The 27,122-nt window shown below is 45.6% G+C and overlaps 2 protein-coding genes and 1 pseudogene across 4 annotated transcripts in view; 1 reads left to right on the forward strand and 2 right to left on the reverse strand.

Moving 5' to 3' along the window:
• OPHN1 (oligophrenin 1) overlaps positions 1-27,122 on the forward strand; it is a 604,444-nt gene that overhangs the window by 33,492 nt on the left and 543,830 nt on the right. The window lies entirely within an intron of this gene.
• Positions 3,976-6,652, reverse strand: LOC118653821 (sphingomyelin phosphodiesterase 4-like). The gene is given in 3 exon segments (XM_036304629.1): positions 3,976-5,872; positions 5,874-6,370; positions 6,373-6,652. Coding segments are annotated over 3 exon segments (2,319 nt in total). The 5' UTR covers positions 6,638-6,652; the 3' UTR covers positions 3,976-4,315.
• On the reverse strand, positions 10,851-21,990 carry LOC118653822 (annotated as a pseudogene).

Consider the following 27,122-nt stretch of genomic DNA (forward strand, 5'->3'; position numbering starts at 1 on the left):
TCAGCCCTAGGCTAGGACCATTCTACTTTCTGTCTCAATGAATTTGATGCTACCTCATATAATGGAATTATATAGTATTGGGCTTCTTGTGATTGGCTTATTACAGTTAACATAATATCCTTAAGGTTCATCCATGTTGTAGCATGTGTCAGAATTTCCTTTCTATTGGGTACTGAATTGTGTACATATACCACATAGTTTTTAACCCATCATGAATCTATGGACACTTAAGTTGCTTCCAACTTTTAAAAACAAAATAATTAATTAATCATTGAGATATAATCTATAATAATAAAAGCATAATATGCTAATTAGATCGGACAGCCAAATGACCTTCTGGACGTCATTCCGGATGTCCTTCTGAATGACCTTCTGGATGAAGCCGCAGCAGCGGAGGCCGAGGCAGAGGTGGTTAGGGGCGATCAGACAAGCAGGCAAGCAATTAGGGGTGATCAGGCAGGTAGGTGAGCTGTTAGGGGCTATCAGGCAGGCAGGCAGAGTGGTTAGGGGTGATCAGGCAGCCAGGCAAGTGGTTAGTGGAGTTCAGGCAGGCAGGCGAGTGGTTATGGGAAATCAGGCAGGTAGGTGAGCTGTTAGGGGTGATCAGGCAGGCAGGCAGAGTGGTTAGGGGCAATCAGTCAGGTGAGTGGTTAGGGGTGATCAGGTATGCAGGCAGAGGGGTTAGGGGCGATCAGGCAGGCAGGCGAGCCGTTAGGTGCCATGCGAGAGGGATGTCCAACTTCTGGTTTAGGCCTGATCCTGCAGTTGGACATACCCCTCAGGGGTCCTGAATTGTGAGAGGGTGCACGCTGGACTGAGGGCCCCCTCTCCTCTTCCCTTCCCCCCACCACCCCCCGTGCACTAATTTCTGCACCACGCCTCTAGTTGACATATCACATTATATTAGTTTGGGATGCACAACATAATGATTCAATATTTGTATACGTTGTTAAATGATCACAGTAAGCCTAGATATCATCTGTCACCATAAATAGCTACAAAAATTTTTTTTCTATTTTTTAAAGATTTACTTTCAGGAATTTTCAAATATGCAACAAAGCATTATTTGTTAACTATAGTCACTATGCTGTGTATTACATTCCCATTACTTATTTCTGGACTGGAAATTTGTACCTTTTGACCCCCTTCACCCATTTCACCCACCCCTACCCCACCTCTCCTCTGGAAACCACCAATCTTTTCTCTGTATCTATGATTTTGGTGTGTTTGTTTGTTCATTAAGTTTTTTTATATTCCTCATGTAAGTGAAATCATGGTATTTATCTTTCTCTGGTCTGACTTATTTCACTTAGCCTAATGTCCTCCAGGTTTATCCATGTTACCACAAATATAAATATTTCATTCTTTTTTGTTGATGAATAGTATCCCATTGTATATGTATGCAAATATATACATATATATATATACACACACACACACACACACTAGAGGCCCAGTGCACAAAAATTTGTGCACTCGGGCTGGAGAGGAGGTCCCTCAGCCTGGCCTGTGCCCTCTTGCAGTCTGGGACCCCTCGGGAGATAACGACCTGCTGGCTTAGGCCTGCTCCCGGGTGGCAGAGGGCAGGCCCAATCCCTAGGTGCAGCCCCTGGTCGGGCTCAGAGCAGGGCCGATTGGGGAGTTGGGGCGCCGCCCCCTGTCATGCACAGAGCAGGGCGGATGGGGAGGTTGCGATGCCACCCCTAGTCACGCTCAGGGTAGGGCCGATCGGGGGGCTGGGGCACTACCCCCTGTCTCACTCAAGACAGGGTCGATGGGGAGGTTGCGGCACCACCCGCTGTCACGCACAGAGCAGGGCCCATCAGGGGGGTTGGGGCTCTGTACCCTGTCACCCACAGAGCAGAGCCCGTCAGGGGGTTGAGGAGCTCCCCTCTGTCACTCACAGAGCAGGGCCGATAGGGGAGTTGGGGCACCGCCCCCTGTCACACACAGAGCAGGGCGGATCAGGGGGTTGAGGATCTCCCCCCTGTCACTCACAGAGCAGGGCTGATAGGGGAGTTGGGGCACCGCCCCCTGTCACACACAGAGCAGGGCGGATCAGGGGGTTGGGGTGCCGCCACTGTCACACTCAGGGCAGGCTGATGGGGAGGGTGGTGGGGGCGCCACACCCTGTCACACACAGAGCCGCAGGGCGATCAGGGGGTTTCGGAGCTCCCCCTTGTCACGCACAGAGCAGGGCTGATCAGGGGGTTTCGGAGCTCCCCCCTGTCAGGAACAGAGCAGGGCTGATAGGGGAGTTGGGGCACCGCCCCCTGTCACACACAGACCAGGGTGGATCAGGGGTTTGGGGTGCCGCCAGTGTCACACTCAGGGCAGGCCGATGGGGAGGGAGGTGGGGGCGCCACACCCTGTCACACACAGAGCCGCAGGGCGATCAGGGGGTTGGGGAGCTCCCCCTTGTCACGCACAGAGCAGAGCCGATCAGGGGGTTGAGGAGCTCCCCCCTGTCTGGAACAGAGCAGGGCGGATAGGGAGGTTGTGGCCCCACCCCCTGTCACACACAGAGCCGCAGGGCAGTCAGGGGGTTGGGGAGCTCCCCCCTGTCAGGAACAGAGCAGGGCTGATCAGGGGGTTGGGGCGCCGTACCCTGTCACACACAGCCGCAGGGCGATCAGGGGGTTGGGGAGCTCCCCCCTGTCAGGAACAGAGCAGGGCGGATAGGGAGGTTGTGGCCACGCCCCCTGTCACACACAGAGCCACAGGGCGATCAGGGGGTTTGGGCACTGCCCCCTGTCACGCTGATCCCGGTGCTGGGAGGCCTCGCGGCTCCACTGATCCTGGTGCTGGGAGGCATATTACCCTTTTACTATATAGGATAGAAGTTTGGTGCACGGGTGTGGGCCGGCTGGTTTGCCCTGAAGGGTGTCCTGGATCAGGGTGGGGGTCCCGCTTGGGTGCCTGGCCAGCCTGGGTGAGGGGATGATGGCTGTTTGCAGCTGGTCACACACCCTTTAGGGTGGGGGTCCCCACTGGGGGACCTGGCCAGCCTGGGTGAGGGGCTGAGGGCCATTTTCAGGCTGGCAGGTGACTGAAGCTCCCAACCTGTCCTTTTTTCCTTTTTTTTAATTTTTTTATTCTGGGCCAGCTTTACCTCTGAGGCTCAGCTCCAGCTATGAGACCTCTGCTGCTGAAAGCAGGTTTTTGGCCTTTGTTTACCCTTCTGTATTTGAAACAATGTTGTGGTCCTCCTGGCTGAAGCCTGGGGTTTTGTTTAGCTTCTATACTTGTTACAATGTTGCTTAGAGTGCAGCTGAGAGGCCGGCAAGGCAGGAGGGGAAGCTTGGCTCCCTCCTTCACTGAAGCAAGCAAGCCTCCCTATTCGTGTCAGCTGCCTGGCTGCTGGCTGCCATCTTGGCTGGCAGTTAATTTGCATATCTCCCTGATTAGCCAATGGGAAGGGTAGTGGTCGTATGTAATTACCATGTTTCTCTTTTATTAGATGTTTTTTTTTTTTTTTTTTTTTTTTTTTTGTCTTTGCACACTTGATTTTATTGAAGGTACAAACGCTTTTGATCATCTTTGGTTGTAGACCAGAAGCTGGCAGAGGGACCGGGCGGTCCTGTCTGATCCCCTAGGCCTGCGGGGGACGAGAGCCCGTCCTGAAGGACAAGGTGGTGACACGGGCCACCCCTGAACGAGGTCTTGCTGACTTGGGGGCTGAGGGAAGCCAGGTGTCCCACCGAGCACCCGAAGAACCCTTTCTCCTCAAAAGCAGGGTTGTATGGCCCAGACTTCCCGTCGCTGGGAGAACACGATGAATAACCCTTGTTTTGCCAAGTGTGGTGGCAGATGTAGTTTGAAAATGAGGGCTCCGAGAATCGCCATTTAATGTTCTCAGGCGTCGCTTTTAGGGTCTTTGGTCCTTCTCTGGAGCCAGAGGCTGAGCTGCTGTCCTGGGGTCACCCAGGGCGGAGACTGAGGCCACACTGCGCGCCTCAGGACAGCGAGGCCGCCGCCCCCCGGAAGCACAGACTCCTTGGCTTCGCATGGCTAAACCCTGAAACAGTTAAAAAGAGAAAAGCCTTGACCATCTTCTTGTGGAGCCTCCGGCTGAGGGAGGAGGAAGGCCCGTGGCCGGCCCCGGTCTGTCCCCATCCCACGTAGCTCATGGGCCCTGGACGCTGCTCTCTTCCTGGCCAAGTCTGGACTGTGTGCCCTTCTCCTTCATTCTCTTCCAAACGGTTCGGAGGCTACAGGAAAATGCTCCCTGGAAGCGTGACGGTGACCAGGCTCAGGTGCGGAGGTGGCCTCCCAGGTACACGGGAGGGGCAGTGTGGGGAGAGGCTGGCTGTGGTCAGAGCTGGTGCAGCTTGCCCTGCTCCGTCAGCAGTGTCATGGCCGCAGCGTAGAGGAAGTAGCCCAGCACGAGGAGCAGGGCAAAGGGCAGGGGCCCGATGCGGAACAGAGAGGCCACAAAGAAGGCCAGCAGCAGTGACAGCAGCGTCCGGTAGCTGCCCAGGAAATGAAGGCTGAGCCTGGGGCCCCGGGCACGGCTGGCCACACGCCCCTGCCCCACGGGGCTCAGCAAGTGCTTGTCGGTCAGCCCTGGCTCCATGAGGTGGTATCTACAGAAGCTGCCGAGGAAGTCAGCCCGGGAACACAGGGCTCTCATCTGGCCTGCAAACCTGTGGTTGACGGTGGAGGACAGCCGGAAGAGCAAGCGGACCAGGCTGGCAATCTCATAGCTTCGGATGGGCTGCAGTTCCGAGTCCCCCTGGTACTCGATGTCAAACTTCCGCAGCCCGTTGATGATCTGGTACCGGCCCAGGGGGGTGAGGATGAGTCCGTCCTCACCCACGATGCAATCCGGGAGCTGCTTCTTGCCGTTCTCATCCTGAGTTGTTCCCATGGCGAGAGTGAGCTGGGCGAGCTGGGCCTCACTGAGTCGGAACATCTGGCACAGGTACTCCAGGGCCTTCTCCAGGTACTCGTCTGTCTTGCGGATGCTGTCCTGCCCCATGTCGTCCAGGTCATTGGCTGGGTAGGAGCTGTTTGTGTCCGAAAGGCAGAAGCCCAGCCAGGACAGAAAAGGGCGACTGGCTGTGCTTTCCCTGCACTGGTCAGAGATGGACTTGGCTGTCTGCTTGGCCTGCGTGATGAGCTGAGCCAGGCGCAAGACCAGCGTCCGGACCTCTGGCCCGAACATCGGGGTGTATTTGCAGTCCTGGCCTTCCAGGCTGTAGACATGGCTCTTCACCTTGAAGGAGGTGTCGGTGAAGGCCGGCGGCCAAGATGACAGGAAGCTGCCGGTGAGTGTGGGAGCCGAGAAGAGTCGGTGCTGGCGGTGGGCGATGACGAGTTCGGGCTCCAGAAAGAGCTGCTCGCCTTTCTGGATCATCTCAGCCAGGTTGGGCTGGGCAAAGACTTTGGCCACTCGGAACACCATCAGTGCGTTCTTGGGGCTGACCAGGTCAGTGCGCAGCGCGCGGCTCAGGAAGCCCACGAAGAGCTTGGTGTACAGCAGCAGGTTCTCCTGCACAAAGGGCGCCCATCTCTCAGACACAAAGCGGGCCTGGCCATCACTACCCTGAGGCTGCTTCTCAGGCGCGTACCTCCAGGGCTGCAGGTAGCTTAACCACATCTCCAGGACGGCTCTGAAGGACGCGTCCAGGGGCCAGTGGCCGAAGCAGTGCTGCAGGAAGAGGTAGAGCTTCTGCTGGACGAACCTCGGGACAGCAGCCCGTTTGAATTCCTCCAGGGGGCTGGTGGCATGGGAATGGGCGGAGGGCGAGACCTGCTCGGGCTTCAGGCTGTTGGAAAAGGCGTGCAGGTGTTTGACCAGCAGGCGCACCACCAGCACGTGCTCCTCGGTGGGCGTGAATGACTCCTTGGCATGAGGGGACTGCATTTTTTTGGTACATCTCCAAGGAATAATGATGAAGCCACATTTCAACAAAAACCTGGAGTAGAGTTTCCGACCTCCAGATCTCATGGGAGGCAGGGTCTGCGTTCACAGATGTCTGATGAGATATATGTCGCTTCAGAAGACTGGTGTGGTGGAGGCCATAGGAAGCAAAAGGCATGGCTGGAGTCCTGGGAGCTGGTGAGGGGCTGGGCCCCCCGGGACTGGAGGAGAGTGGGGGGAGCACGCTGCCTTCTGTGGGCAGGAACCATGATAGATACCTGTCCACCAGGATGAAATAGGCACAGTCTGAAGTACGAACATGGAGGGCCCCGGGGAGTGGCTTTTGAGTGATGAGGCTCAAAGCGAAAAAGAACATGTAATACTCGAACGGATTGGGGGCCAGGTTCAGGCCGAGGCCCCCGGTGGGAGGGAACTGGACCTTATTGTGGTATAGAGGGCTATCAGGGACCACGTGCTCCTGAATGGATGCCTTCACGGGGCCCCAGGGTCTAGAAATTCCATCGCAATGCTGTATTCGACAGGGCTCACACGTCCCTGTAAGGAGCGGAGGTTCCAGCCGATGAGAACACCGTCCAAGCTGCCGAAAATGCTCTCTACCAGCCATGGGAAGATGGCATGCAGCTCCTTTGCTGGAAAATCTTCTATGACTTTAACCAAGTCTTGGCACCGCTGTGCAAAGGGCTTATTTATTGCGTCAGCTTTCAGGCTAGCCAGTAGGAAGCTGGGCTGTTGCAGGTGAGGGAATGCCATAGTAGCCTCTGGTGGAGTTGAAAACGGCCTTCTTAGGAAACCACGGGACTGGATGTGTGAGCCGCGGGGGAAGGCGGCATGAGGGCGGAGCCCAGGCCCTAGGCTCCCCCGCCGGCCGGCCGGGGCAGAGACGCGGAGACCCGGCCCGGGCTCGCGGAGGAACGAAGGCAGCTTCAGCGGAAGCTCAGAGAGGCTGCCGGGACCGTCGGGCGCGCGGCTCCCGCTACTCACCTCAGATGTTTTATATATATATATATATATATATATATATATATATATATATATATATATATATATATAGACATCTTTATCTCTTCATCTATTGATGCAGAGTTTGGTTGTTTCCATATCTTGGCCATTGTAAATAATATGTAATGAACATGGTGGTGCAGATGTATTTTCAATCTTTTTTGGATAAATTTCCAGAAGTCAATTACTGGATCATAGAGTAGTTCTATTTCAAAAAAATTAGGAGCCTCCATACTGTTTTCTGGAGTGGCTGTGTCAATTTTCATTTCTACGTAAAGTGCATGAGGGTTCCCTTTTCTCTACAACTTCACCAACACTTGTTTCTTGTCTTTTTTATAGCAGCCAATCTAACAGGTGTGAAGTGATATCTCATTGTGGTTTTGATTTGCATTTAAGTGATGGTGAGCATCTTTTCATGTATCTGTTGGCCATCTCTATGAATTCTTTTGAAAAAAGTCTATTCAAATCCTCTGCCCATTTTTTAATCTGATTTTTTTCTGCCTGTAGAGGAGGGCAGTTGTGGGGACCAGGCCTGCAAGGGAGGGCAGTTAGGAGGGACCAAGCCCGCAGAGGAGGGCAGTTAGGAGGGACCAGGCCAGCAGAGGAGGGCAGTAGTGGGGACCAGGGCTGTAGGGAAGGGCAGTTTGGGGGGACCAGGCCTGCAGGGAGGGCAGTTGGGGGGATCCAGGCCTGCAGGGAAGGGCAGTTAGGGGCTATTGGGCCATCAGGGGAGTAGTTAGGCATTGATCAGGCTGGCAGGGGAGAGGTTAGGGCAGGGGTGGGCAAACTTTTTGACTCGAGGGCCACAATGGGTTCTTAAACTGGACTGGAGGGCCAGAATAATAGCATGGATGGAGTATTTGTGTGAACTAATATAAATTCAAAGTAAACATCATTACATAAAAGGGTACGGTCTTTTTTTTTTTTTTAGTTTTATTCATTTCAAATGGGTCAGATCCGGCCCGTGGGCCATAGTTTGCCCACAGCTTGATTAGGGCATGATCAGGCTGGCAGGCAGATTCCGTCAGGGGCAATCAGGCAGGCAAGCAGGTGAGTGGTTGGGAGCCAGCAGTCCTGGATTGTGAGAGAGATGTCTGACTGCCCTTTTATGCCATTGGGATTGGGTCTAAACGAGCGGTTAGACATCCCCAGATTGGAGAGGGTGCAGGCTGGGCTGAGGGACACCCCCCATGCACGAATTTCTTGCACTGGGCCTCTAGTAGTTATATAAACCACTTATATGGTTCCAAACTATAAATGGAACATTCAAAGAAGCCCTAACTTGCATTCCTGTCTCCTCTCTCCAATTCCTTCCTTTCTCCTATTAGTAACCATTTTTATTAGTTTTTGGTTTGTCCCTTCCATTTTTTTTTAAAAAATATATTTTATTGATTTTTTACAGAGAGGAAGGGAGAGAGATAGAGAGTTAGAAACATCGATGAGAGAGAAACATTGATCAGCCGCCTCCTGCACATCTCCTACTGGGGATGTGCCCACAACCCAGGTACATGCCCTTGACCGGAATCGAACCTAGGACCTTTCAGTCCGCAGGCCGACGCTCTATCCACTGAGCCAAACCGGTTTCGGCTCTTCCATTTTTTTAACATAAGGAAATACACACACATATTCCTCCATTACTTCTATAAAGGAGAGCATACTATACACTAACTTCTCCATAGGGTCTGTACCATTTCTAACACCCCTTTAACTGTTTTCCTTCTTCCACTCTTGTCTATGTACAATTTATTCAATAACTTATAAAATATAAAGTGGGTCATATTACTCTCCTGCTTCAGGGTCTTCCCATTGCATTTAGGATAAAATCCAATTTCTTCACAGTACCTATGAAAACTGAGATGATGGGAATCCTGTCTCTAGGTATTATGATTAGGTTTCGTTATGAGCAAGAGACCCAAACAGCAATAGCTTAAAACAAGATGGAAGTTTACTTCTCTGACACACATGTCTGGGGGAAGACCTCCCAAGGTTGGTACAGGGTTCAGCTTCAAGAAGTTCTCAGGGCCCTAATAGGTTTGTCTCAGTGGTTAGAGCATCGGCCTGGGGACTGAAGGGTCCTGGATTCAATTCTGGTTAAGGGCACATGCCCAGGTTGCGGGCTCGACCCCCAGTAGGGGGCATGTAGGAGGCTGAAATCAATTAATATATATATATATATATATATATATATATATATATATATATATATATATTTTTTTTTTTTTTAAAGTCCTCAGGGCACAAACTCCTTCCAGGCCATGTTTCCTGGTCCTTAGGACCTGACCCTCATCCTTGTGACCTAAAAGAGCAGCTAGAGTACCAGTCATTACATGTGTGCCAATCAGCATAGTTGGAAGAAGAAAAGAGCAAGGGGTACATGCCTGCTGTGTTTTAAGGAAGATTCCTAGAAGCTCTACATAACGCTTCCACTTATATGGGTCAGAACTTAGAAACCTCTGAGAAAGGCTGGAAAATGTCATCCTGTTTCTGGGCAGCCATGTGCCCAGCCAAAAGTTGAGAGTCATAGCACCATGGAAGAAGTTTCTGGTGCACAATCTCTTCAGTTTCATCTTGCACTACTCCACTCTTACTCACTGTACTTCAGCCATACAGATTCCCTTTGTTCCTCAAATTGAGCCCTTATCTGTTCCAAGGCCTTCACTCCTGCAGTGTCACCTGCCTAGCACACTTGTCCTTAGGTCTTCATGTGGCTAGTTCCTGCTCCTTACTCAGGACTCAGCTCCCCTGTCACTTACTCAGAGAGCCTTTCTTTGATAACTGTAAGTAAAGTAGGCCCATCCCACTCATCCTTTTTTCCATCTCACTGCCTTATTTACTTTATTGTGTTTATCTCTATATGAAATTATCTTCTGCCTTCCTCCATTAGAATATAATTTCCACAGTGCAGGGATCTTTTTTGTCTTCACTGCTATATTCCCATTACCCAATACTAAGTACACAGTAGGAGCTTAATATTGAATGAATGAATGTCTGACTCCAAAGCCCATGCTTTTTCTACTACCTCTCCTGTTCCTAACGTAAAACAATGCCACACTCCAGAAACTTGGTTTTTTTTTTAGACTAATAGCCTATTAAAGTTATTTTCTTCCAAACAAGATTTTTAAAAACATGGTTTCTAAAGTAAAACAAAACTTTTCTATACTCAGTAAAAAGAAGAGGTTTACATATAACCTCTAGGGCAAGTTTCTAAAGTTGGTAAATTTCATCTGCAAAATGGAAGAATTGATTAAATTTCATTCATTTTATCTACAGATATTTACCAAGCACTGTGCTAAAGCAAAATTGGGGACATGAAGAAAATCTCTGCCTTCCATATGTGTAATTTTTATGACTCTCTGTAATTGTTGGTTTGTAACCTTTGTGCTAGAGAAAAAAGCCCATGACTTCCCATTCCTGAAACATTAATTAAAAATCTGTCACCAAGACATTGCTTCATTTTAAAAGTGAATACATTTAATTCAACATTGCAATAAGAACTGAATAATATTAAAAGCAGAAGCATATTAGTGGCTTTAAAAAATCCATATTCATTTTTAGTTTCCTTTGCAGAGGATTTTTTGATTGCTAGTTCTCTACAGCAAAATTGTGCTAGGAAAATGTCTTTACAAGACAGAAATTCTCTCTTAATGCAAGTAAAATGTTTACAAGGGATTGAAAGTTTTAGAGACCCAAATCAGAAATACTGAAGATTAGAGCTATCTCATTTGAACCCTAAACGTTTGACATACTAAACATTACATATTTTTTAGAAAGATGGCCAACAAATAACAATTCAGCATTTTCTAGAGATTGGCACCCTTGATCATCATGACTATTACAGAAGCACCTGGCTGTGGTTCATCCCTTACCATCTTCTGTTCTAGATCCTTCTTGTCTCTTACTGGGTACCTCCAAAGGCACTGTGAGGAAACAAATGCAGAGAAGGATGCCCATTTCTGCTGCAGTCCCTTCTCAGCATAACAATTAGTCAAATAATCAATGAGAAAAAGGTATATATTCCATGACCTATGATCCCCACAAGGCCTCACTCAATTAGAAAAATTGCCTGTTCTGTCAAATATGACAACACTCCAATAAGGCATTTATGACACAGAATCTTTATTTTTCCATTAGTGTGTGCTGAAGCTACAGATGTTGATACATGAACAAATCTTGTGGCTGATAAGTGAATTTTGAAATGCCTTTGGAAATGTGAACAAAGGCAGTCTATGAACAAGTCAACTTCCTGATGGGAAACTCTCCCAGAGGCTTTGTCGACACTGTCCTACAAAGCTTTTGCATCCTTCGGATGTATGGCATAAGAAATATCCAGACTTTGAGGGCTACATGGTACTATAGACCAAAGAAATTCAGTAGTAGCTACATAATGGTCCTTTTTATTTTTTTGCAAGGCAAATATCTTCACTCCAGCATGAGGGTGTGCAGCATATGGTCTGTAAGCATGCACACAATGAGCAGGGGGTTTGCTCGGCTTTTTAATCCTTATGCACGTGACCTGTCCCTCACTTTTTTTTTTTTAATTCTTTATTGGTTAAGGTATTACAAATGTGTCCTCATCCCCCCGTTAACCTCCAGCCTCCCCCAGCCCCCCACTCATGCTCTCATCCTCCTGTTGTCTATGTCCATTGGTTTGGCTTATATGCATGCATATAAGTCCTTTGGTTGATCTCTTCCCCTTACCTCAACCCTCCCCTACTTTCCCTCTGGGGATTGATAGTCTGATCGCTGTTTCTCTGTCTTTGGATCTGTCCCTGTTCATCAGTGTATGTTGTTCTCTATATTCCACAAATGAGTGAGACCATGTGGTTATTATCTTGCTCTGACTGGCTTATTTCACGTAGCCTAATGCTCTCCAGTTCCATCCATGCTGTTGCAAAAGGCAAGAATTCCTTCTTTTTTACCGCAGCGTAGTATTCCATTATGTAGATGTACCACAGTTTTTTAATCCACTCATTTGCTGATGGGCACTTAGACTGTTTCCAAATCTTAGCTATGGTGAATTGTGCTGCTATGAATATAGGGGTGCATATATCCTTTCTGATTGGTGTTTCTGGTTTCTTGGGATATACTCCTAGCAGTGGGATCACTGGGGCAAATGGGAGTTCCATTTTTAGTTTTTTGAGGAAACGCCATACTGTTCTCCACAGTGGCTGCACCAGTCTGCATTCCCACCAGCAGTGCAGAAGGTTTCCTTTTTCTCCACATCCTCTCCAACACTTGTTGTTTGTTGATTTGTTGATGAGAGCCATTCTGACAGGTGTGATATGATACCGCATTGTCGTTTTGATTTGCATCTCTCGTATAATTAGTGACTTTGAGAATGTTTTCATATGTCTTTCGGCCTTCAGTATGTCCTCTTTCGACAAGTGTCTGTTTAGATCCATTGCCCCCTTTCTGATTGGATTGTTTTATCTTCCTTTTGTTAAGTTGCATGAGTTCCCTGTAAATGTTGGAGATTAAACCCTTATCGGTGATATCGTTGGCAAATATGTTCTCCAATGCAGTGGGCTTTCTTGTTCTTTTGTTGATGGTTTCCTTTGCTGTGCAAAAGCTTTTTATTTTGATGTAGTCCCATTTGTTTAGTTTCGATTGCCTTAGGAGCAGTATCAGAGAAGAAATTTGTTGGGCATATGTTTGCGATTTCGCTGCCTATGGATTCCTCTTGCATTTTTATGGTTTCCCGTCTTATGTTTAAGTCCTTTATCCATCTTGAGTTTATTTTTGTGTATGGTGTGAGTTGGTGGTCTAGTTTCATCTTTTTGCATGTATCTGTACAATTTTCCCAACACTATTCATTGAAGAGACTGTCTTGACTCCATTGTATGCTCTTGCCTCCTTTGTCAAATATTAATTGGGCATAGTGGTTTGGGTTGATTTCTGGGTTCTCTATTCTATTCCATTGATCTATATGTCTGTTCTTGTGCCAGTACCAAGCTGTTTTAAGAACAGTGGCTTTGTAATACAGCTTGATATCTGGTCTTGAGATCCCACCTACTTTGTTCTTGTTTCTCAGGAATGCTGCAGCTATTCGAGGTCTTTTTTTATTCCAGATGAATTTTTGAAACGTTCGTTCTAGATCTGTGAAATATGCCGTTGGTAATTTAATGGGGATTGCATTGAATCTATAGATTGCTTTGGGTAGTATGGACATTTTGATGACGTTGATTCTACCAGTCCATGAACACGGTATGTTCTTCCGTCTGTTTATGTCTTCCTCTATCTCTTTTTTCAGTGTCCTGTAGTTTTTCGCAAATAAGTCTTTTATCTCCGTAGTTAAGTTTATTCCTAGGTATCTTAATTTTTTTGGTGTGATGGTAAATGGGATTGCTTTTTTAGTCTCACTTTCTGTAAGTTCACTATTGGTGTAGAGAAATGCCATAGATTTCTTGGCATTAATTTTGTATCCTGCTAAATTGCCGAATTCATTTATTAAGTCTAATAATTTTTTGATGGAGTCTAGGGTTTTCTATGTACAGTATCATGTCATCTGCAACAAGGACAATTTTACTTCTTCTTTTCTAATTTGGAAGCCTTTCATTTCTTCTCCTTGTTTGATTGCAGTGGCTAGTACTTCCAGTACTATATTGAACAGGAGTGGTGAGAGGGGGCATCCGTGTCTTGTTCCTGTTCTTAGGGGAAATGGTTTTAGTTTTTGCCCATTGATTATGATGTTGGCTGTGGGTTTGTCATATATGGCTTTTATTATGTTGAAGTATGATCCTTCTATTCCTACCTTGCTGAGAATTTTTATCAAGAAACGGTGTTGAATTTTGTTAAATGCATTTCCTGCGTCAATTGATATGACTGTGATTTTTATCTCTCAATTTGTTTGTGTGATGTATCACGTTTATTGATTTGCCTATATTGTAACTTCCTTGCATCCCCGGGATAAATTCTACTTGGTCATGGTGTATGATCTTTCTGATGTACTGCTGGATCCGATTTGCTAGAATTTTGTTGAGTATTTTGGCATCTATGTTCATGAGGGATATTGGCCTGTGATTCTCTTTCATTGTGTTACCTTTACCTGGTTTTGGTATTAGGGTGATGCTGGCTTCATAGAATGAGCTTGGAAGTGTTCCTTCCTCTTGAATTTTTTGGAATATTCTGAGGAGGATAAGTTTTATTTCTTCCTTGAATGTTTGGTAAAACTCCCCTGTGAAGCCATCTGGCCCTGGGCTTTTATTTGCTGGAAGCTTTTTGATGACTGCTTCAATTTCTTCCATAGTCATTGGCCTATTGAGATTTTTAGATTCTTCCTGATTGTGTTTTGGAAGATTGTATTTTTCTAGGAATATGTCCATTTCCTCCAGGTTGTCTAGTTTGTTGGAGTAGAGCTGTCCATAGTATTTTTTAACAATCATTTGTATTTCTGTGGGGTCTGTTGTTATTTCGCCACTATCATTTCTAATTTTGTTTATTTGGGTCCTCTCTCTTTGCTTCTTGGTGATCTGGTTAGAGGCTTATCAATCTTGTTTATCCTTTCAAAGAACCAGCTCTTGGTTTCATTGATCTTATGTATTGTTTTTTTGGTCTCTATGTAATTTATTTCTGCTCTAATCTTTATTATCTCCTTCCTTATGCTCATTCTGGGCTTTTCTTGCTGCTTTCTAATTCTTTGAGTTGTAGAGTTAGATGATTTACTATCATTTTTTTTTTTTTTTGAGGCAGTCCTGTAGAGCTATAAACTTCCCTCTCAGGACTACTTTGTGTCCCATAGATTTTGGATTGTTGTGCTTTTATTGTCATTATTTTCCAGGGTGTTTTTAATTTCTTCTTTGATCTCATTGGTAACCCAATCATTATTTAGTAGCACGTTATTCAGCTTCCAAGTGTTTGAGTTTTTTGGATTGTTTTTATTGTAGTTTATTTCTAATATTATGCCATTGTGGTCTGAGAAGATGCTTGGTATGATTTCAGTCTTCTTGAATTTGGGGAGACTTTGCTGGTGACCCAACATGTGGTCCATTTTTGAAAATGACCCATGTGCACTTGAGAAGAACATATATTCTGTGGCTTTGGGGTCAAATGTTCTGAAGATGTCAATTAAGTCCATCTGATCTAGCGAGTCATTTAGGATTGCTGTTTCTTTGCTGATTTTTTTTCTAAAGGATTTATCCAGTGATGTCAGTGGTGTGTTTAAGTCCCCTACTATGATTGTGTTGTTGTTGATCTCTCCCTTGTTATCTTCTAGGAGGTTTTTTTTTTTTTTTTAAATTTTTTTATTTTATTGATTTTTTACAGAGAGGAGGGGAGAGAGATAGAGAGTTAGAAACATCGATGAAAGAGAAACATCGATCAGCTGCCTCCTGCACATCTCCCACTGGGGATGTGCCCGCAACCCAGGTACATGCCCTTGACCGGAATCGAACCTGGGACCCTTCAGTCCGCAGGCCGACGCTCTATCCACTGAGCCAAACCGGTTTCGGCTTCTAGGAGGTTTTTGATGTATTTGGATGCTCCTGCATTGGGTGCATATATGTTTATCAGGGTTATACCCTCTTGTTGTTTTGATCCTTTTAGTATTATGAAGTGGCTTTCCTTATCTCTTGTTATGGCCTTCACTTTGAGGTCTATTTTGTCAGATATAACTATTGTTACCCCAGCTTTTTTTTTTTCATTTCCATTTGCCTGACAGATATTTTTCCATCCCTTCACTTTCAGTCTGTGTGAGTCCCTTATTCTCAGGTGAGTCTCTTGTAGACAGCATATATATGGGTCATGTTTTTTTATCCATTCAGCCACTCAATGTCTTTTGTTTGGAGCATTTAGTCCGTTTACATTTAAAGTTATTATTGAAAGATACTTGCTTGTAGTCATTCCTGTTTTTGTGCCTGTGTTCTTTCTTACCTTTATACTTCTTCTTTTTACAGTATTCCCTTTAGCGTTTCTTGCATTACTGGCTTGGTAGTGATAAATTCCCTTAGCTTTTTTTTTTGTTTGCAAAGCTCCTGATTTCCCCTTTAATTTTGATTGATAGTCTTGCTGGAGAGAGTATTCTTGGATTCAGTCCTTTGCTTTGCAAGACTTTCTATACCTCCTTCCATTCCCTTCTAGCTTGATGTGTTTCTGTTGAGAAATCATTTGATAATCTGATGGGGGATCCTTTGTAGGTAAATGTCTGTCTCTCTCTTGCAGCCTTTAAGATTCTCTCTTTGTCATGTACTTTTGCCATTGTTATTATGTCGTGTGTTGGTGTGGGTCTTTTGGGGTTCATCTTGCTTGGGACTCTCTGTACTTGTGTAACTTTTTTCTTCCCCATATCTGGGAAGTTTTCTGTCATTATTCCTTCAAATAGATTTTCTAATCCTTGCTGTTCTTCTTGTCCTTCTGGCAGCCCTATTTTGCGTATGTTACTTCGTTTCATGTTGTCCCAAAGCTCCCTTAGGCTCTCCTCCTGCTTTTTAATTTTTTTCTCCAGTTGCTGTTCAGATTGAGCATGTTTCTCTACCTTATCTTCTAACTCACTAATTCGGTCCCCTGCTTCTTCTAGTCTACTGTTGAAACCTTCCATAATGTTTTTGTTGGCAGCTATATCACTTTTCATTTCTTCCTGATTCTTGCATAGGTTGTTGATTTTCTCATCCATCCGGTGAATGAATTGTACAACCATTACTCTAAATTCTTTTTCTGTCATGTTGCAGGCTTCAATTTCATTAATTTCCTTTCTTGGCGACTCCTCTTTGTTCTTTCCTCTGGCGGTTGTGTCGTCTCCCCATTCTGACTATCTCCAAATGGTTCAAACGCCGAGTTGCGTGAGCCTGGGCCATGTGCAGTAGCAGCTTCGCACCACCCTAGTGTCACTGAAGAGCTCTGACACTAAGATGTGTAGTTGTGGTGGGTTGGTGGGAACTATGCTCGCTCAGAGTCAGCGTTACCAGCGCTCAATGTGGCCTCGTGTGCGCACTTAGAATCAGGGACCCCGCCTGCACCGTGCTGAAACAGAGACCCCCTGGAGTGTGTTGAAAATCAGAGCCCTGTAGCGTGCGCCAGGAGTCAGATTTCCCGAAGAATCCAGTATGAGAGTCTCTGTTGCTTCGCGCAACCTCACATTGAGAATCAGGGTCCCTGTGTGCACATGCACCAAGAATTGGAGTCACTGGCTCTTAGTTTGAATGCACAGGGAATCAGTGATCCCAGGCACAGGTCATAAAAAGCACAGTCAAGTCACTGGTGCTTGTTGCTGCCTCCTGCCCAGAGAATCGGGCCCGTGCTGCAGGGAACAAGTTCCCAGTTTTCGTGCTTTAGCTCCCAGGCTAAGGTTCCTATAGCCTATGCTGTGGGGGACAAGTTCTCAGTGTTCGTGTGTTAGCTCCCAGGCTAAGGTTCCTGTAGCCCGTGCTGCAGGGGACCAGTTCCCAGTGTTCGCGTGTTAGCTCCCAGGCTAAGGTTCCTGTAGCCTGTGCTTCGCGGGACAAGGTCCAGGTGTTCGCATGCTTCCAGGCTAAGGTTCCTGTAGCAGCACTGAGGCCCGCGCAAGGGGTGAGTCTATCAGTTACTATGGTGCTGCCCGCAAGCCTGCGGGGAGGGGATGGGCTCTGTTACTCCCAGAGATCTGCCGTGGGGATGTCTGGATTCTTGGTGTCCGTGGGTCTGTAGCTGTGGTCGCCGGTCTCTGTCCCCAGTGGCGGCAGGGTCCTGGTTTGCATCTAAGACCAGACTGGGTGGTGCTGAGGCCAGGATCCTAGTCTCAAGCAGCTCTGTTTCTCAAGATGGCATGGTCTCTGTGCCCGCGCTGACCGCCCAGGAGTGTCCACACACACACACCACACATCCACACACTCCTCTATCACTCCCTCGCGTTCTCACACTCTCTCCCTCCCTACCTTCCTGCTGGTCGCCTTCTTTGTTGGTTCTTGTCCCTCAATCTTGATTGGAGCTCAGGCACACAGTCTTTTGAGATTAGCGAATTCAAAGGGAGGGATTGGCCTTTGCTGTTTCAAGATGGTGGCTCCCAGGGGAGCTGCAAGTCATGAGGCCAAAATGGTGGCTGCCAAGTCACACAGTCCAAAATGATAGCTGTCTAAACTGTTCTTTGACAGAAAAGATGACTTTTTTAGTTTCACAATTCCCCCTTTTCTTTATTTAAACTGTTTTGTTTTTTTTCAAATTCGGCTGACATTCATTGACTCATGCTCTGCATTGTTTAGGACAGCGGTTCTAAACCTGTGGGTCACGATCCCTTTGGGGGTCGAACGACCCTTTCACAGGGGTCGCATAAGACCATCGGAAAACACATATATAATTAGATATTGTTTTTGTGATTAATCACTATGCTTTAATTATGTTCAATTTGTAACAATGAAAATACATCCTGCATATCAGATATTTACATTATGATTCATAACAGTAGCAAAATTACAGTCATGAAGTAGATACAAAAATAATTTTATGGTTGGGAGTCACCACAACATGAGGAACTGTATTAATGGGTCGTGGCATTAGGAAGGTTGAGAACCACTGGTCTAGGAGAAGACTAATTTGCTGTTTGGTCAATGCAGTTTCAATTAACCTTTGGATAATACATGGGATGATGTAACATCCCATCACTGTAACTCCTAATCAAAGAGGTGAAAGTGCCCCAAACCGGTTTGGCTCAGTGGATAGAGTGTCGGCCTGCGGACTGAAGGGTCCCAGGTTCGATTCCGGTCAAGGGCATGTACCTTGGTTGCGGGCACATCCCCACTGGGGGGGCGTGTGCAGGAGGCAGCTGATTGATGTTTCTCTCTCATCGATGTTTCTAATTCTCTATCCCTCTCACTTTCCTCTCTGTAAAAAAAATCAATAAAATATATTAACAAAAAAAAAAAGAGGTGAAAGTGGATACTATCACTCCCTTCCATTTTCCAAACCATTGCTCTAGTGCAGTGGTCGGCAAACTCATTTGTCAATAGAGCCAGATATCAACAGTACAACGATTGAAATTTCTTTTGAGAGCCAAATTTTTTAAACTTAAACTGTATAGGTAGGTACATTGTTATTAACTTAATTAGGGTTCCCCTAAGCTGGCCTTTGCTAAAAACGTACTTAATCTGATTGAGGTACGTTCGCTGAGGTCGACCCCTTCCAACTCTCCCATCCACACTCGTCTTGTATACTTGTTTCAGATAGACGAGTGTGGATGGAAGAGTTGGAAGGGGTCAACCTCAGCGAATGTACCTCAAAACAATGTACCTCCCCCGCACTGCGCATCCCGTGGCCCTCCTGGGCCGTGTCTCCTGTCGCCCGACCGACCGACACCCCCCACTTCTTCTAATGCCACTTCTTCAAAATAGACTCGCCCAGGCCGAAAACCGACTTCTGCGCATGGGCCACGAAGTTTCAATTGCACTGTACGTGCGCGCCCACACATGGTATTTTGTGGAAGAACCACACTCAAGGGATCAAAGAGCCGCATGTGGCTTGCGAGCTGGGGTTTGCCGACCACTGCTCTAGTGAATCAGAGAAAGGATCCTCACTTCCAGGATTCTCACTCACTCATCAGCTAAAGCTGCCAATGCCTTAGCGCCTCAGTGAGGGTCCGTCTGACTGTGTTGTCAGGGATGAATGTATAGCAGTGACCCCCAAGATTACACATATTCCTCCTTTTTCTGCTAGAATCATATCCTAGGCCAACCTGTTCTCCCAGGTCATCCTGCTATTGGCATCTAGCTGTTCAGCTATCCCTTTAACTGTGTCTCAAGTGTAGTTAACAAGCCTTTGCTGGTTCTAGTAAATAGAATTAATCCACCACATTCTTTTTTTTTTTTTTTAATATATTTTATTGATTTTGTGCAGAGAGGAAGGGAGATAGATAGAGAGTTAGAAACATCGATGAGAGAGAAACATCGATCAGCTGCCTCCTGCACATCTCCCACTGGGGATATGCCCGCAACCCAGGTACATGCCCTTGACCGGAACTGAACCTGGGACCTTTCAGTCCGCAGGCCGACGCTCCATCCACTGAGCCATACCGGTTTCGGCGATCCACCACATTCTTGTTCACAGTGGCCATCAGCACAGGACAGACTCAAACCTGCGTCAATCTGATTTCTAGCCTTAAACTCCTTTGGCACTCCTCCTGGAACCCCAATGGGATCTGTGTGTATATGGGGATCAAAGGAGCCCCCTGGACTCTCTCTCCTCTTCCTAGTCTGTCTGTCCATTGAAAAAGGTTTACGATATGTCAATGTGAAAGGGATAGCCAATTGTATCAGAGCGCAAGTTCCGCTCCATTTTCTGGGCAAGGTCCAAGTCAGGGTCCCCCATAACACCACCGGACATCAGCATGGGGTATCGACAGTGCAGCATGATTGGCTTCTGAGGATACTCGGCCATTTCCACATCCGGATAAATTTCTCATAAACTCCAAGCACTGTTCCCCACCCCCCAACCCCCCTTGAGAGGCAGGAGGTATAGTTTACATTGGAGGATGGGGGGCCGGATCATTTTTGGGGTCCTTGCTCTTTACCTCTGTTGAATGGGAACAACAGGGCAAGAGTCTTACAGGAAGCGTTTGCCCAGGTGGTTTCCTCTAGGTACAAAGCAAGCACATATTCCATCCCATTACTGTCTGAGGTCCATCTGAATGGAAATGCGACCACTTGGGCCTCTGGCCTTCCTGCCATGCAAGCATAACAGTTGCTTTTATTTAGGGTGTGTACAGAATATTTAATCCATTCCATCCAGGCATTTGTTCCCTTATATCCTACTTCTATTTGCGTGGTGGTGGCAGTGGCCTAGACAGTGGTTGGCAAACTGCGGCTCGCGAGCCACATGCGGCTCTTTGGCCCCTTGAGTGTGGCTCTTCCACAAAATACCACATGCGGTTGCGCATGTACAGTGTGATTGAAACTTCGTGGCCCATGTGCAGAAGTCGGGATGAACTGGATCAGAAGTTGGTATAGGCCCGTGGTTGGCAAACTACGGCTCGTGAGCCACATGCGGCTCTTTGGCCCCTTGAGCGTGGCTCTTCCTAAGCCTTAGGAGTACTCTAATTAAGTTAATAACATTGTACTTACCTATATAGTTTAAGTTTAAAAAATTTGGCTCTCACAAGAAATTTCAATCGTTGTACTGTTGATATTTGGCTCTATTGACTAATGAGTTTGCCGACCACTGGCCTAGGGGATGTTGTCCTATGACATCTATTCCTAAATCTAGTCCTAGCCGATCTTTTGACTGAAAGGATGAAATATTCAAGTAACTCAAATTATCTATAACCAATAACTTAACTGTGTAAGCATGATCTGGATTGTACTCATTTCTCCAGCCCACATTGTAGGCCCCTGAAATTTGCCAGATTCCTAAAGCAAAAAAAGCCCAGTACATGATGGTTGTTAAGACAGCTCACAGTTTTTAACATCAATTTCAAGGGGATATGTCCTGGTATGACTGTTCAAGTTGAGGTCCATTTAGCATGCAGTCTACATAGCCACCATCCAGAAAAGATTAAACGCATTGATTGCTAAGGGACTGAAATGACAGCCAAAAGATTTCTGAAACCAGGTTCCAATTAAGGCTGAATTAGTCTTTGCTTCATTTGCAAGGAATAAGGGTAGACTGGTGAAGTCTTCTGAAACAGTCTTCAGAACACTGTCTCCAAAGATACAGCAGAACCAACCAGTCCACAACACTTTACCATCTCTGTTCTCAGATGGCAATTGAGATTTTGACAGAATCTGGATGAGAAATGCATCAGGGTCCCATTGTGTTGCTTTCATTCCTAGGAGAGTAGAGAAAATCATTTTGATGTTCAAGTCTTCTCCCACTTCCATAGCAAGTCCTTTTTGCTTTTCAGCAACAATAAATGCACTCAGAAATTTAGAGTACTCTTTGAGATTAGTGTAGGAGAACTCATACAGGGGAGTTAAACTGTACAAAGTCCATTGCTTATGTAGAAGGAATGCAACCTTTTGAGGAGCAACATCTTCCTGCAACTGTGAACATTGGGGAATTTTCCTTTGAGGTGAAGGTGGGACAAATCAAGTCAGCTTCTTGACTGATTCTGACTGCTTTTGCAGAGGGGTGGCACCTATAAAGTGATCTTTAAGCCTTGAGGATGCACTTCGTCTGGGAGTCACTTCTGGGATATCATAAGAATCCATGGTCAATGAAGTGCCGTGATGATGCTGACCCACACCAGCTTCACAAATCATTCTTCAAAACTGGACCTAGCATGTTGCTGAGACTGAAATCCCCTGAAGTAAAAAAGCTGCTCAAATGGCAGCTAAGGGCAAGGCTGGAGGGACACTGGCCCATCCCAAATTCCCTTGCACTCCACAAGCAGGTTCACCAGGGACACAAATGTGCCCACTAGGGGCACTTCCAGTCCCTTAGAAGCAGGGGGAGCCCTGCTATTTCACCCCAAGTGACAGTTCCGCAGACCCAGCCACCAGCTCTGTGACCCTTGCTCCTCCCGAGTCGGCCTCTGCCCACAGAGAGGAAGGGCAAGGGACAGGTTGTCCCACCTGGCACTCTTCACCTGAGCCCCTTGGGAGCCAAGGCAAGGCCAGCCGCTTAATCCCACTGTTGAGAATACCCCTTTCATTTCTTTTTCTTGCTCAATTGGTCTGGCTAGTACTTCAAATACTATCCCATATAATAAAAGGGTAATATGCAAATTGACCAAAGAGTGGAATGACCAGTCGCTATGACACACACTGACCACCGGGGGCAGATGCTCAATGCAGGAGCTGTCCCCTGGTGGTCAGTGCACTCCCACAGGGGGAGTGCTGCTCAGCCAGAAGCTGGACTGACAGCTGGTGAGCGCAGCAGCAGTGGCTGAAGCCTCTCCCACCTCCGTGTGAGCACTGAGGATGTCCAAATGATGGCAGTTGGACGTCCCCCCAGGGCTCCTGGACAGTTAAAGGGCTCAGGCCGGGCTGAGGCACCCCCCATCCCAATGCATGAATGTCATGCACTGGGCCTCTAGTCTGGAATAAAAGTGATGAGAGTGGGGATCCTCTTGTTTCTGATCTCAGTTTTTTGTTGAGTGTGATATTAACTGTGGGCTTGTCATATATGCCCTTTATTATGTTGAGCAATATTCCTACCAATACCCACTTTGTTGAGAGCTTTTATCAGTAAGGAATGTTGGATTTTGTCAGATGTTTTTCTTCATCTATTGAGATGATCATATGATTTTAATCCTTCATTTTGTTAATGTTGAAATTTATAGATGTTGAACTATCCTTGTATCCATGGAATAAACCCCATTTTATCATGGTTTATAATCCCTTTAATGTTATGTTTATTACAGCTTGCTAATACTTTGTTGAGGATTATTGCATCTTTGTTCATCAGTTATATTGGCCTGTAATTTTCTTTTGTTCTGTAGAGTCCTTGACTGGTTTTTGTGTCAGGGTAATGCTTGCCCCATAAAATGAGTTTAGAAATGTTCTCTTCAGTTTTTTGGGAGGGTTTGCGACGGATTGGTATTATTAATTCCTCTTTGAATGTTTGGTAGAATTCACCAGTGATGCTATCTGGCCCTGGACATTTGTCTGTTGGGAGTTTTTTTTTTTTTAATTCTTTATTAGTTAAGGTATTACAAATGCGTCCTTATCCCCCCCATTAACCCCCCCCCCACACACACACACACTCATGCTCTCATCCCCCTGTTGTCCATGTCCATTGGTTTGACTTATATGCATGCATACAAGTCCTTTGGTTGATCTCTTCCCCTTACCCCCTCCCTCCCCTACTTTCCTTCTGGGTATTGATAGTCTGATCGCTGTTTCTCTGTCTTTGGATCTGTCCCTGTTCATCAGTCTGTGTTGTTCTCTATAATCCACAAATGAGTGAGATCATGTGGTGTTTATCTTTCTCTGACTGGCTTATTTCACTTAGCATAATGCTCTCCAGTTCCATCCATGCTGTTGCAAAAGGCAAGAGTTCCTTTTTTTTTTTTTTTTTTTACCGCAGCATAGTATTCCATTGTGTAGATGTACCACAGTTTTCTAATCCACTCATCTGCTGATGGGTACTTAGGCTGTTTCCAAATCTTAGCTATGGTGAATTGTGCTGCTATGAACATAGGGGTGCATATATCCTTTCTGATTGGTGTTTCTGGTTTCTTGGGATATATTCCTAGAAGTGGGATCACTGGGTCAAATGGGAGTCCCATTTGTAGTTTTTTGAGGAAGCTCCATACTGTTCTCCACAGTGTCTGCAACAGTCTGCATTCCCACCAGCAGTGCAGAAGGTTTCCTTTTTCTCCACATCCTCTCCAACACTTGTTGTGTGTTGATTTGTTGATGAGAGCCATTCTGACAGGTGTGATGTGGTACCTCATTGTCATTTTGATTTGCATCTCTCGTATAATTAGTGACTTTGAGCATGTTTTCATATGTCTTTCGGCCTTCTGTATGTCCTCTTTCGAAAAGTGTCTATCTAGGTCCGTTGCCCATTTTTTGATTGGATTGTTTATCTTCCTATTGTTAAGTGTCATGAGTTCCCTGTAAATGCTGGAGATTAAACCCTTATCGGTGATATCATTGGCAAATATGTTCTCCCATGTAGTGGGTCTTTTTTTTTTTTTCCAGAGAAAATAAAAAGTTTATTAAAGATTGCATTTGGAGAATGTACAAAATCAATGTTCCCACCCTCGCCCCTACCACCACCACTGTGACTGCTTTCTGTGGTCTGGGCCACGCAGGGCCTCTCAGCATCCCCATCCTCCAGGCACCCAGAGGTGCAGCCGCCACCTCCACTGTGGCTGAGTGTGTGTCCACAGCAGCAGCCACGCCTCTGGACTACATGTGGGGAGCTCCAGAGACCGTAGGCCTTCCCCGGGGAAACCAAGGCTGCCTCTCCTGCCTGCTGCACACTTAGCTCCTGTCCTCACAGGGCTGGACAGGCGTGTTTCCTCAGTTGTGAAACATTACTTCATACTGTCCTTGTTCATGAAGGAGAAGCCGGCAGAGGTGACCTACCCTGTGGCCATCCTTGGTCACTCTCCCTCTGTGTGGCCTGTTGTCCAACCTGCAAGTACCAAACTCATTTCCTCTCATCCAGACTGTAGTGGGTCTTCTTGTTGTTTTGTTGATGGTTTCCTTTGCTGTGCAAAAGCTTTTTATTTTGATGTAGTCCCATTTGTTTATTTTCTCTTTAGTTTCCATTGCCCTAGGAGCATTATCAGAGAAGAAATTCCTTTGGTATATATTTGCGATTTGATTTCGCTGCCTGTGGATTCCTCTAGTATTTTTATGGTTTCCCGTCTTACTATTAAGTCTTTTATCCATTTTGAGTTTATTTTTGTGTATGGTGTGAGTTGGTGGTCTAGTTTCATCTTTTTGCATGTATCTGTACAATTTTCCCAACACCATTTATTGAAGAGGCTGTCTTGACTCCATTGTATGCTCTTGCCTCCTTTGTTGAATATTAATTGGGCATAGTGGTTTGGGTCGATTTCTGGGTTCTCTATTCTATTCCATTTATCTATATGTCTGTTCTTGTGCCAGTACCAAGCTGTTTTAAGAACAGTGGCTTTGTAATACAGTTTGATATCTGGTCTTGAGATCCCACCTACTTTGTTCTTGTTTCTCAGGAATGCTGCAGCTATTCGAGGTCTTTTTTTATTCCAGATGAATTTTTGGAACGTTTGTTCTAGATCTGTGAAATATGCCGTTGGTAATTTAATGGGGATTGCATTGAATCTATAGATTGCTTTGGGTAGTATGGACATTTTGATTATGTTGATTCTACCAATCCATGAACACGGTATGTTCTTCCGTCTGTTTATGTCTTCTCTATCTCGTTTTTCAGTGTCCTGTAGTTTTTCATATATAAGTCTTTTATCTCCGTAGTTAAGTTTATTCCTAGGTATCTTAATTTTTTTGGTGCGATGGTAAATGGGATTGCTTTTTTAGTCTCACTTTCTGTAAGTTCAATATCGGTGTAAAGAAATACCATAGATTTCTTGGCATTAATTTTGTATCCTGCTACATTGCCGAATTCATTTTTTAAGACTAATAATTTTTTGATGGAGTCTTTAGGGTTCTCTATGTACAGTATCATGTCATCTGCAAATAAGGACAGTTTTACTTCTTCTTTTCCAATTTGGATGCCTTTTATTTCTTCTTCTTGTCTGATCGCAACAGCTAGTACTTCCAGTACTATGTTGAAGAGGAGTGGTGAGAGGGGGCATCCCTGTCTTGTTCCTGTTTTTAGGGGGAATGGTTTTAGTTTTTGCCCATTGATTATGATGTTGGTTGTGGGTTTGTCATATGTGGCTTTTATTATGTTGAGGTATGATCCTTCTATTCCTACCGTGCTGAGAGTTTTTATCAAAAAAGGGTGTTGAATTTTGTCAAAAGCTTTTTCTGCATCATTTGATATGATTATGTGTTTTTTTCCTCTCAATTTGTTTATGTGATGTATGTTTCTGTTGAGAAATCAGTAGCTAGTTTGATGGGGGATCCTTTGTAGGTAACTTTCTGTCTCTCTCTGGCTGCTTTTAAGATTCTTGCTTTGTCGTTGGTGTTTGCCAATTTAATTATAATGTGCCTTGGTGTCAGTCTTTTGGGGTTCATTTTGTTTGGGACTCTGTGAGCTTCTTGGATTTGTGTGCATTGAGCATCTGCCCCCTGGTGGTCAGTGTGGTCAGTGCGCGTCATAGCTACCGGTGGGCCAGTCAAGCGGTTGGCTGGTTGCTTAGGCTTTTATATCAATAGATGTGTGAGTATGTGCTAATGTATGTTTTTCTCAGGGAGCAATCCCATAGTGTTCAGTCAATTCCTGAAGTTTAAAAACTACTGAACATATATGGAACATATCTTGGCCTTTTTTGTTATGAGTATGTGGGGAATAATTTGCAAACCTGATCTTGTAAGCACTCCTCTCAATATCTTAATCAGGGCTGATTTCTTTCTTTTCTTTCTTTCTTTTCTTTCTTTCTTTCTTTCTTTTTTCTTCTTTTTTTTTTTTTCTTTCTTTTTTTCTTTCTTTCTTTCTTTTCTTTTCTTTCTTTCTTCTTTCTTTCTTTCTTTTCTTTCTTTCTTTTCTTTCTTCTTTCTTTCTTTCTTCTTTCTTTTCTTTCTTTCTTTCTTTCTTTCTCTTTTTTCTTTTCTTTCTTTTCTTTTTCTTTCTTTCTTTCTTTCTTCTTTCTTTCTTTCTTCTTCTTTCTTTTCTTCTTTCTTCTTTCTTTCTTCTTCTTTTCTTTCTTTCTTTTCTTCTTTCTTTTCTTCTTTCTTCTTTCTTTCTTTCTTTCTTTCTGTCTTTCTTCTTTCTTCTTTCT

Source organism: Myotis myotis, unplaced genomic scaffold (assembly GCF_014108235.1).
Source record: "Myotis myotis isolate mMyoMyo1 unplaced genomic scaffold, mMyoMyo1.p scaffold_m19_p_4, whole genome shotgun sequence".
Classification (NCBI taxonomy): Eukaryota; Metazoa; Chordata; class Mammalia; order Chiroptera; family Vespertilionidae; genus Myotis; species Myotis myotis.